This window comes from Rhinatrema bivittatum, chromosome 4, assembly GCF_901001135.1.
Source record: "Rhinatrema bivittatum chromosome 4, aRhiBiv1.1, whole genome shotgun sequence".
In the NCBI taxonomy this organism is placed as follows: Eukaryota; Metazoa; Chordata; class Amphibia; order Gymnophiona; family Rhinatrematidae; genus Rhinatrema; species Rhinatrema bivittatum.
Genome location: NC_042618.1, coordinates 480,307,338 through 480,320,252, shown reverse-complemented (window position 1 = coordinate 480,320,252; position 12,915 = coordinate 480,307,338). Strand labels below are relative to the sequence as shown.

The window sequence follows — 12,915 nt, the reverse complement described above, 5'->3', positions numbered from 1 at the left end:
CAAAGATGATGACATGCAATTCATTTCTTGTTAAACAGTAACTCTGCAGCCTCCTTCCCTGGCTGTATTGGATGGATTTGATCTCCGGATGGCTGAGTTAAGCTCCAGCTTCAGAAGTCATTACAGTACTCATTACTCTTTACCACAAAGTCAATAAATCAACTCGATTTAAAAACCACCAAGCTCGTTATGCTGAAGATAACCGAACGCAGCAAAGATGAAACGCATGGATCTCAACATCCACTAATGAAGCTGCCTGGTGGCAAAAGAGAGGATTTGTTTGCTTTCAGCGACCTATATGCCCAAGAAAAGGGCAGTTTCCATGTATCTTGACAGGATGCAAACAGACAATAAACTCATATTAATGGACCTGACATTGTTCAGCGCAACAATAGTGAAACCTACTGGGAACAAGAGTATTGCAAGATCGATGGCTGTGCTCTACATCCACGGCAAAGCATTGACGAGAGAAGTAAGAGTGCAAAGTGCTTCAATTAATTTCCTGTCCTTGCAAGTCTGACCTGCCATCGTCATCTCATGACATGGAGAATGCGTTTGTGCTCTGTCCCTTTTCTCTTCCCAGCTGTTTGAACGTTTTCAGGCGATGCGCACCCTTGTAAAAGGTGCTGGGATCCCCTCTGAGTGGAAGTCATTATACGTATGCAAATTGATCTCAGCTTTCAAAACTTACATTCATATTTGTATAAGTTACCAATTGGTCACCACTATGTATAAGTTGTTTATCCTGTAAACCGGAGTGAAGGCATCCCGCTATACTTCGGTATAAAAAAGCCTCGAAATAAATAAATAAAATAAATACATCATCTGCGCACCAAGGTGGGCCTGCAGGGATTTATGCTAGCATTTTATAAACTGGGAGCGTTTCCCACACAGCCAGTCAGATTTTCAGGATTGCCACAAACAATGTGCATGAGATAAATTTGCATACGCAAATCTACCTCATGCAGATTTTTATGGATATCCTGGAAACCTGTCGGGTTAGGTGCGCCTCCAGGAGGGGTTGAGAAACACTGCTGTATGGCAGGAGCTGCACACTTTTTAAAAAATGCCCTGTATTTCTGCCCTGAAATTATGCATGTATGTTTGAGTGCTCATGTCAATTTATAATGCAGGAACCTACAGATTTTCTGTACACATTTCAAGAAATTCCGTATGTTTATTTTACATGCATAATAATTGTAACAGAGCATGCATAATAAGCCAGAATTAAACATGGAGGCAGGTATTTTACATAATTATGTGCCTACTGCACTCACTTCTGAAAATACATACTTGTGTGTGTACTTGGAATCACATAAGAACATAAGAAATTGCCAAGCTGGGTCAGACCAAGGGTCCATCAAGCCCAGCATCCTGTTTCCAACAGTGACCAATCCAGGCCACAAGAACCTGGCAATTACCCAAACACCAAAAAGATCCCTTGCTACCGATGCAATTAATAGCAGTGGCTATTCCCTAAGTAAAATTGATTAATAGCCATTAATGGACTTCTCCTCCAAGAACTTATCCAAACCTTTTTTGAACCCAGCTACATTAACTTCACTAACCACATCCTCTGGCAACAAATTCCAGAGCTTTATTGTGCATTGAGTGAAAAAGAATTTTCTCCGATTAGTCTTAAATGTGCCCCATGCTAACTTCATGGAGTGCCCCCTAGTCCTTTGATTATTCAAAGTGTAAATAACCGATTCATATCTACTCATTCACGACCTCTCATGATCTTAAAGACCTCTATTGTATACCCCCTCAGCCATCTCTTCTCCAAGCTGAACAGCCCTAACCTCTTCAGCCTTTCCTCATAGGGAAGCTGTTCCATCCCCTTTATCATTTTGGTCGCCCTTCTCTGTACCTTCTCCATTGCAACTATATCTTTTTTGAGATGCAGCAACCAGAATTGTACACAGAATTCAAGGTGCGGTCTCACCATGGAGCATTATGACATTTTCCATTTTAGTAACCATTCCCTTCCTAATAATTCCTAACATTCTGTTTGCTTTTTTGACTGCTGCAGCACACTGAGCCAACAATTTTAAAGTATTATCCACTATGATGCCTAGATCTTTTTCCTGGGTGGTAACTCCTAATATGGAACCTAACATTGTGTAACTACAGCAAGGCTTATTTTTCCCTATGTGCAACACCTTGCACTTGTCCACATTAAATTTCATCTCCCATTTGGATGCCCAATCTTCCAGTCTTGCAAGGTCCTCTTTTAATGTATCACAATCCGCTTGTGATTTAACTACTCTGAATAATTTTGTATCATCCGCAAATTTGATAATCTCACTCATCATATTCCTTTCCATATCATTTATATATATATTAAAAAGCACCGATTCAAGTACAGATCCCTGAGGCACTCCACTGTTTACCCTTTTCCACTGAGAAAATTGACCATTTAATCCTACTCTCTGTTTCCTGTCTTTTAACCAGTTTGTAATCCACGAAAGGACATCGCCTCCTATCCCATGACTTTTTAGTTTTCTTAGAAGCCTCTCATGAGGGACTTTGTCAAATGCCTTCTGAAAATCCAAATACACTACATCTACCAATTCATCTTTATTCACATATTAATTAACCCCTTCAAAAAAATAAAGTAGATTTGTTAGGCAAGACTTCCCTTGGGTAAATCCATGTTGACTGTGTTTCTATATGCTCTATGAATTTGATCTTGAGAATAGTTTCCACTATTTTTCCTGGCACTGAAATCAGGCTCACTGGTCTATAGTTACCCGGATCACCCCTGGAGCTTTTTTTTAAATATTGGGGTTACATTGGCCACCCTCCAGTCTTCAGGAACAATGGATGATTTTAATGATAGCTTACAAATTTTAAATAATAGAGCAGAAATTTCATTTTTTAGTTCCTTCAGTACCCTTGGATGCATACCATCCGGTCCAGGTGATTTGCTACTCTTTAGTTTGTCAATCTGGCCTACTACATCTTCCAGGTTCACAATGATTTCGTTCAGTTTGTCTGACTCATCACCCCTGAAAACCATCTCTGGAACTGGTATCTCCCCAACATCCTCATTAGTAAACACGGAAGCAAAGAATTCATTTAGTCTTTCTGCAGTGGCCTTATCTTCCCTAAGAGCCCCTTTAACCCCTCGGTCATCTAATGATCCAACCAACTCCCTCACAGGTTTCTTGCTTCAGATATATTTTAAAATGTTTTTATTATGAGTTTTTGCCTCTATGGCCAACTTCATTTCAAATTTTCTCTTCACCTGTCTTATCAATGTTTTACACTTAGCTTGACAATGCTTATGTTTTATCCTATTTTCTTCAGATGGATCCTTCTTCCAATTTTTGAAGGAAGTTTTTTTGGCTAAAATAGCCTCTTTCACCTCACCTTTTAACCATGACGGCAATCGTTTTGCCTTCCTTCCACCTTTCTTAATATGTGGAATACATATGGACTGCGCCTCTAGGATTGTATTTTTAAACAATGTCCAAGCCTGTTGAACACTTTTAACCTTTGCAGCTGCACTTTCAGTTTTTTTCTAACTGTTTTCCTCATTTTATCAAAGTTTCCCTTTTGAAAGTTTAGTGTTAGAGCTGTAGATTTACTTATTGTCCCCCTTCCAGTTATTAGTTTAAATTTGATCATGTTATGATCACTGTTGCCAGGTGGTCCCACCACCGTTACTTCTCTCACCAAATCCTGCGTTCCACTAAGAATTAAATCTAAAATAGCTCCCTCTCTTGTTGGTTACTGAACCAATTGCTCCATGAAGCAGTTGCTTATTCCATCCAGGAACTTTATGTCTCTATCAAGTCGTGATGTTACATTTACCCAGTCAATATTGGGGTAATTGAAATCTCCCATTATTATTGCACTGCCAAATTGGTTAGCTTCCCTGATTTCTCTTAGCATTTCATCGTCTGTTTGACTATTTTGTCCAGGTGGACGGTAGTATACTCCTATCACTATACTCTTACCCAACACACATGGGATTTCTACTCATATAGATTCTACTGAGCATTTAGTCTCTTGTATGATCTTTATCTTGTTGGACTCTATACTCTCTCGGACATAAAGTGCCACACCCCCTCCAAGTTGATCCTCCCTATCAATGCGATATAATTTGTACCCTGATATAGCACCGTCCCATTGGTTATCCTCCTTCCACCAAGTCTCTGTGATGCCAATTATGTCAATCTCATCATTTACTGCTATACACTCTAACGCTCCCATCTTCTTCTCTTAAATAATCTTCTTCTCTAAGATAATCTTCTCTAAGATAGACTACTGTAACTCTATCTTACTAGGTCTCCCCTCATCTCATACCAAACCTCTTCAGATAGTCCAAAATGCAGCAGCCAGAATACTGACAAACACGAGGAGAAGAGACCACATTTCTCCCATCCTTAAAGACCTACACTCACTGGCTGCCAATCCACTATAGAATCATTCATAAGTCCATTATCACCATCTATAAAGCCATCTATCACCAGGCTCCACTCAACCTACAAATCCCATTCAGAAAACATACCTCCTCCAGACCCATCAGAGAATCTTACAGAGATTCACTACATGTACCCCATGCCAAAACCTCGCATCATATAACATTTAGAGACCAGGCTTTCTCTACAGCAGGACCATCCCTATGGAACTCCATTCCACCGGATCTTCGTCAAGAACCGTGCTTTCTAACTTTCAGAAAAAGGCTTAAGACGTGGTTGTTTAAACAAGCCTTTACAGACACCAACTGAACCGCAATTCAACAACAACCACAATCAGACATTCCTAGAACATTGTAAATAACTGCTCTCGCTGTTAAATTCCTTTAGACTTTCCTCCTCCCAGTTTTGAATTCCCTTGTTTTATTGTAACTTCAGAGTTTTTCTTTTCACTTACTACAGTTTTTTTTTTAATTTATTTATCTATATTTTACACCCCCTGTTAAATGTAAACCAGCATGATGTGATGCCTATCTTGAATGCCAGTATAGAAAAGCGCCAAATAAATAAATAAATAAATAAATCAATCAATCAATCAATCAATCAATCAATCTATCTTACTTCTTAGACTTCTGGCATTGGCATACAGACATTTCAAAGTGTGTTTTTTGTTTGTATTAACCTGCTTTTCAGTTGTTAGGGATAATTTGGAAATCATTAGCTCAGGTGATTTTTTACATATAGGCACATGGACTACGTTTGCTTTTATTGGAAACTCTCTGTTCCTTCACACTACTGGTTCGCCCATACCTCCGCCAGTTTACCCAGATCCTCCAGCACTTTACCCTGAACCCCCACCAGTTTACTCAGCGTCAGCTCAGAAATGTGTGGGCCTATACCTTACCCTCCGAGCATTGCTCTGGAATGCCCTAAACAGTTCCTTTTTCCCTGATCACATTCATATGAGTCACTGCAAATACGCACGCATGCTTCAGGTTTATAAGGTGGCATATACGAGCATACATGCTACTCAGATATGCTCATTTTACACATGCCACACCCCCACGTAACTCTTTGAAAATCCCCTCCATTAATGCATTTTGCTCAAGGCTGAGAGCGTAGAATAACCCTCATGTCCTTAGAACGAACGAGCAGATGTCAAAAAAAGGAGCTACCATAACCTTGTCACAAAAATGGAAAAAAAAACCCAAACAAAAAGAGAGTGGTGCCAAAAATACTGCAGGACAACAAGTCACAAAGGCCCAAGGATGATGAAGTCAAAGGGGAATGAGAGAACTGGAAGTGCTCGCATATCATGAGCTGGACAAATCCATCATTCGCCCTCAGGGAAGACTCATTTTTCAAACAAATGCTTTATCTCATGTAAAAAGATAGCCTGAATGAAAGCAGCCTAAGAGCACTATATAAACGTAAATCACATGTAAGCACACGGTGACAGCCCCCAGTCCCCACATCAACTGATGTTTCAGTGTAACCTGCACTCTTAGCTCAGTTTTATGCTCTCCAGTCTCAGTAGCAAGTAAGAAAGCACAGGGACTCCAGGAACAGAGAACACGAGGACGGCAGATAAGGACCATATGGCCCGTCCAATCTGCTCAGCCACATCTCCCGCTCAGGAGGCAGAAAAAGCACAAGCAGGCCACATATGGCAAGCCACGGCAGGAGCATGTGTTATAAATGGAAATGCTCGTCTTTGCTTAAAGAAGCAGATGACACAAAGATGCCAAAGAGTTATGCTAGTGGAGAACGGCATATTTCCAGGAAACGAAGCACCCCGAACTTTCAGCTTCCCTTGTTTGCCATCATGCCCAGGGCAGCTCATAAGCACACACACCTTAAACTATGCTAGCAGAGTGCTCGAACCTTTGGAAGGGTTGGCAATTGCCAACAAGTGTTGATGTCTACCATCGCTCGGTGCTTGGCACTAAGGCAGCTCACAAGCAGGAGCTGGTATGAACCCTTGGGAAAAGTTATATGGAAGTGCCAGGGCAGAATTTCTCAACGACCATTTACCTCTACTTTTGTATTCTAAATATTTTAGGCAGACGTTATTTTACCATAATATTTATTTGTTTATTTGTTTAGCATTTTTCTATACCGACCTTCATGGTTAAACACCATATCAAATCGGTTTACATCGAACAAGGGTAGATAACAGAAGGAACAACTTTTTATATTCAAGAAACAAAATACAAAAGCAATAAAAGACAAAATAATAGGGAAACGTGCACAAATGAGCACTTCCAGGTTATCTGAAGCAAATCCTATTGCAAGTTAATGAGATTTTCAGTTCAGGAAAATGAATGGAGCAATGGGGGAAGGGACTGAAATGTATCTGATTTGACTTGTTAACAGGCCAATGCAATATCGTGCGCTGAGCCTAGCGCACAGGTTAACGAGCGCTTGGACACATGTTTTGTACGCATGTCCATAACTCCTTATGGCAATAAGGGGATTAGTGCCTGCAAACCAGAGCCCAGCTCATAGCACTCAGCACATGTAAATTCACATTGATGAGCCTATTAGTTATTACCCACCTTGGTAGAAAATAAATGTGCACCCAGCAGCATGCCCATTTTCAGTCTGTAAAACTAAAGCCTGCTCCGGAACAGGCATTAAGTCTTGAGAAGCCCCTAAAGTTAACAGAAAAGCAGAAAATACTGCTTTTCTGTAGCTCCTCAGATTTAATATTGTGGCGACATTAAGTCAGAGGCACCAAAAAAGGGAGCAAAAAAAAACTAATAATAAAAAATAGTCTTCCCAGCGGTCATGGACCTCAGTTAAGAAGCATGCGTTTTCCTAACCCACGCACAGCCATTTCTCCTGGACGCACAATTTCCCCTAGCGAGCGTCTGCCTCCTGCATCGCGCGCCTGGGAGAGGTGGAAAGCGGGCGCCCAGTTCTAGCGCCTCCGTATTGCATTGGCCTGCAAGAGGGGTGGATTAGGGCTCTCTGTGAGCACCCGGGGCTTCATTGTCCTTGTGGAAGGGCAAATGAAGTCCGCTTCACAGTCAGCCCAAGGGCTTCAGACTCTGCCTTCTTTTCTTTGTATTTTCAGCCAAAAGAGCTCAAACGATGACGTATGAAGGATTTATAAGAATGATGAACTCCCAGGAAAACTTCATATTTCGGAAGGATCAGAGAGGGATTTACCAGGACATGACCTTGCCTCTCTGTGACTATTTCATTTCCTCTTCCCACAATACCTACCTGATTGATGATCAGCTGATAGGGCAAAGCCATCTCTGGGGATACGGAAGGTAGGGGGTTCCATGCTGACTAAGTCTTCCAAAGTTGTCTCCAGCTAGATAAAGCCATACCGGCCTCAAATCAATGCTCTGAGAACTCCCACCCACTCTTAGGAGCTCCCGTGGGCACTTAAATCTGAATACGATGAGAAGGACGTTGATGATTTTATAACAAACATAGTTTAAATATCTGAGAATATGTGAGAATATGTGGTTATAACATACAACCGAGCCCTTCAGCTCTCCATGCAAGAGACTGGAGTTGTGATGGTCTCTATTTGAAGTTTTCAGTTTTTGGGGGGCTGTTTTGGATGGTAGATCATAGTTTCAGAAGGACTTCAGTCTCCACCGGGGTGCACTCCACGTGCTTCAGGATTGCATCCACGTGTCACATTTTCATCACTTAGAAATCCATTGAAACGTACAGTGTGACCAGGGGTGCCTAAACCTTTACACACAACTGTACTATGTATTTTGACTTGGTAGTTCCTTCCTGCTCTTTTGCTCTTCCAAATCACTTGGGAGCAGGCTGGAGTCTAGCACCAGGGGATTTTTATCCTATTTTATACCTCCTCCCAGCTTAGCCCAGTCATTGCACTAACAGTCCTGGGCTGGGGGCCATGCGCCAGGGCTCCTTTCAGAACCCCGAATCCAGCTACTAAGGGTCACCACTGTTTGGATGTCTGCAACTCGTTCTCCCACTGGGGATGTGAGCACTGCCTCCGCAGCCACCTCTATCCAGCCAGCCTCAGACCTGGCCAGAAAATCATATCCAGGTCCCTCCAAATGGCAGTGGACAGCACTGCTACTGAGGCACCTGGCCTAACCCCTTGCTATGTTGTATTATGCTTTGCATCTTTAAAGAAATTCCTTCTTAGTTTGTTGTAATGCCCTTTTCACTATTAAACCAATTTCTTCTTGGTATTCTGTAATGTCCTTTTCACTATTAAACTGATTTCTTAATGGCATGTTGTAGTGCTCTATTCACTATTAAACCTATTTCCTCTTAGTATGTTGCAATGTTCTTTTCACTATTAATGTAATTTCTTCTTTGTATTCTGTAATGTCCTTTTCACTAATCAATTGATTTCCTTTTGGTATATTGTAGTGCTTTTTCACTATTAAACTAGTCTCCTCTTGGTATGCTGTAATATCCTTTTCACTATTAAACTGATTTCTTCTTGGTATGTTGTAGGGCTTTATTCACTAGTAAACCAATTTTCTCCTAGTATGTTGTAATGTCTCTTTTCACTATTATACCAGTTTCCTCTTGTATGCTGTAGAGCTTTATTCACTATTAAACCAATTTCCTCTTGGTATGTTGTAGTGTTCTTTTCACTATTAAACCAATTTCCTTAAGGTATGTCTATTTACTATTAAACCAATATTCTTTTGATATGTTGTGTCTTTTCACTAATAAACTGATTTCCTCTTGCTATGTTGTAGTTCTTTTTTCATTATTAAACTGATTTCTTTGTAGTATGTTGTAGTGCTCTATTCACTATTAAACTAATTTCCTCTTGATATGTTGCAATGTCCTTTTCACTATTAATGTAATTTCTTCTTTGTATTCTGTAATGTCCTTTTCACTAATAAATTGATTTCCTTTTGGTATGTTTAGTGCTTTTTCACTATTAAACCAGTCTCCTCTTGGTATGCTGTAATATCCTTTTCACTATTAAACTGATTTCTTCTTGGTATGTTGTAGGGCTTTATTCACTAGTAAACCAATTTCCTCTTGGTATGTTGTAATGTCTCTTTTCACTATTAGACATACCTTAAGGAAATTGGTTTATTTACTATTAAACCAATATTCTTTTGATATGTTGTGTCTTTTCACTAATAAACTGATTTCCTCTTGCTATGTTGTAGTTCTTTTTTCATTATTAAACTGATTTCTTTGTAGCATGTTGTAGTGCTTTATTCACTATTAAACCAATTTCCTTTTGAAAGGTTGGAATGTCCCATTCAGAATTGAAAAGATTTCCTCTTGGTACCTTGCAGTGCGCTTTTCAAAGGGTGCCGTTGCCTGGAAATTGATTGCTGGGATGGACCAGATGAAGACCCAATCGTCTACCACGGTTACACTTTAACAAGCAAACTTCTGTTTAAAACGGTCATTGAAGTGATAGAAAAATATGCATTTGTGGTATGTAAACGTCGAAAATTACAATTTGAGGAGAAATACTGACAAACCTCTAAAACTATAGACTTGTGGAGGGTTCTTTTTAAACAGTCCAAATAGACTAAAGTCTGTGGAGAAGTTTTACCTGAAGATCTTAGCCAGAATTTTCAAATTGGTTTCTGTGCATATGCATTTGCTGGATAGAGTGAAGGGTTAGATAGTTGTGATAGGTTATTTGATGATGCAGAGCTTTTATGTACAATTAGGATGTTTATATTTTTTAGGAGTTTTATTTTTATTTTGTCTAAGGGGCTTTGTTGTATTGTTTTGTTGTTTTTATGTTTTTTGCTAATATTTTTAGATTTTATGTATATGCTGATTTATGTTTTATACTGCAAGACTGTGTAAATTATTTGGGTAGTAAATGTTTGACTGGAGGGGTTGATTATGTATTTTCTTTGATCAGCTATGTATTTAAATTGTTGTACATCAACTTGAAGTGCTTGAGTAAGGCAATTAATAAATTGAAATAATAAATGAAGCAATCAGCATTGAAACTTTGTGGGAGTGCACAAACCAGCAGAAACATCCACACTCAGGGGAAGTTCTGAGCTTACGTTTGGAAACTAAAAAGTGTTTGCACACATGCTTTCTGTCTCTCCTCGGAATGCCTCCTTTTAGTGTGTGAAAAAGTGAACACAAAGATGGCATTTGCATGTACTTTTATATGCAAAAACTCCTCCTTGGGCAATTTTCATAAGACTGTAGTTTATTGTGAGTAAATCCTTCTAAAAACTTCTCTATAATTCTATAATCTTGTAGCACTGATCCTACAGGAATTAATTTTACATAAATTTAATTCTGATGGAGGCAATGTCTCAAAATGGGTCAGATTTTGTTCATTCATGACAGGAATGAAACTTACTCATATGCTGGAGGATGCTGTATAGGATTTTATACTGCTAATGCTCATCTTAATATTTACGTTGTACAAAAGAGAATGACCTTCTGCAGTTCATTGAGTGTAACATGTATAAGCAATAATGGTGTCTCTCATTCACCTGGATCTCATCCACTTAATTTTCCCCGTAATGTGTCTCATTCCCCTGTCTCTCATCCAGTTATTCGTCATCATGATGTCTCTGATTCCCTTGCCCTTGTCTCTAATCCATTTATTCTTTCCCCATGTTGTCTCTCATTCCCCTTATTGCACTTGTTTGTCGCAGACGGCTGCGACCTCTCATGCTCACCTCTTTTTTCCCTGCACCGTTAATCATTGGAAGAGTGGCAACGTCTGCCAGCCAATGCCAACCTCCCCGGCATCTCTGGGATGGCGTGGGTGCTGCCGACTGCCATCTTACTTCCGGAATCACCTAGGCACGCACGCACGCGCACAGGGCCTCCTTTTGTCTACGTCATGGCGGGAACCTTGGGGGCATCCCCTCCCGATGATGTCAACCCGCTGGTATACTTAAGCTGACCGTCCCACTGCTTAGACGAGTTAGCAGAGAGTTCTCACATTGTTAAATCCACTCCATATTGAGATCTTCTGTTCCAGTATCTACTCATGGCATTGGGACGCTCTGGGTACCCGCTCCATGGGTGCCCTTCCGCGCCTCAGCTATCCGCTCCTCAGAGGGCCTTTCTGTCTTGGACTTCGCCTAAACCAACTCTTGGGTTCCGCTCCTGGAACTTCCTTCTGTGAGTACCTTCTTCAGCTTCCTATGCTGTCTACATTGCTGGGATTCCATCGTGTACCCCATCCCATGGGTTACTACCATTCGTCAGCATAACTCTTCTACCTATCCTAAGTTACAGGGTATTGTACCACTACTCAAGATCCTCTACCTGGTTCCCGTATCTCCAGACCTCTTTTACTTTATCTATTGAACAGCTATCCTTGTCATATCCCACGCTGCAGGCCACTACCGGATCTGCTCTCAGAGGTATCTCCACCAGCCTACAGGAATCTCCTGGTGTACTCTGCACTGCGGGCCACTACCGGAGCTTTGCATCTACAGCACTACTCTGAGAATATCCTGCTCAAGAACTGTCTTATTGCATTTCCCACTCCTCAGGATATGCATTATGTTTTCTCCCTAATAAAAGCTCTTTACAGTTGTGTCCTACATCGCTGAGACCACGCCCACTGATGGTGAGACCCACAGGGCTCCTCTCTGTGGGTGGAGACATCACTCATCTCGGCCCAGGGTTCACAATTTCCAACAAAGTCATAACCGATTGCTAACTCCATGGACCTGGCTCAGCTCTCAGCCCTTCAGGACATTCCTGGCCTGGCCCAACGTCTTGCCGAACAACAAAGGACACGAGAGACTCTGGCTAATGCCTTTAATCAGCTAAACTCCCGGCTAAACTCCACAGGAACACCTGACAAGGCCATTTCCTCTCCACCGGTGACACCTGTACATCTCTCCGTACCCTTACCAGTGCCTACGTGCTTTAAAGGTGATCCCCTGTTATGTAGGGGCTTTCTAAATCAGTGCTGTATGCACTTTTCACTTCAACCTACTTATTTTCCAGACATAGTCTTAAAAACTACGTACATACTATCACTTTTCGATGGAAAAGCCCTGGCCTGGGCTTCAACCCTCTGGGAACGTAATGACCCTATACTCCAGGGCTTGATGGGATTTCTCACACTCTTTTGTTCTGTATTCAACGATCCCGCCCGTAAGACTGTTGCTGGATCAGCCCTTCTACACTTACAACAAGATGCCAAACCTTTGACTGATTATGTTATTGAGTTTAAAACCTTATCATCTGAATTGCATTGGGATCTGGGTTGCCTGCGGGCTGTTTTCCTGGAGGGTCTTAACTCTCGCATCAAAGACGAATTAGCAGCACATGATCTCCCCGAAGCCTTGGACTCTCATTGATCGTGCTGGATGAATCGATCGCCGACTGCGTGAACGCTCTCAAGAGATAAAGAGTTCCAAGAAGATGTCACCTGGAGTTTCTCACCCTAGTCCAATGCCAGTTACTCAGACAACTCCTACACCCAATATCGAGGAAGAAGAACCAATGCAACTAAGGCGGAGCCACCTTAATTCAAAAGAGAGACGTTATCGAAAGT

General features: G+C 41.2%; 1 protein-coding gene across 2 annotated transcripts in view; it reads left to right on the top strand.

Annotated features, from left to right (window-relative positions):
* PLCZ1 (phospholipase C zeta 1) overlaps positions 1-12,915 on the top strand; it is a 180,275-nt gene that overhangs the window by 25,931 nt on the left and 141,429 nt on the right. For both annotated transcript variants that reach the window (XM_029597339.1, XM_029597340.1), the window contains 2 exons: positions 7,507-7,708; positions 9,701-9,845. In XM_029597339.1, coding sequence (XP_029453199.1) covers positions 7,507-7,708; positions 9,701-9,845 — 347 coding nt within the window. The remainder of the gene's footprint in view (positions 1-7,506; positions 7,709-9,700; positions 9,846-12,915) is intronic.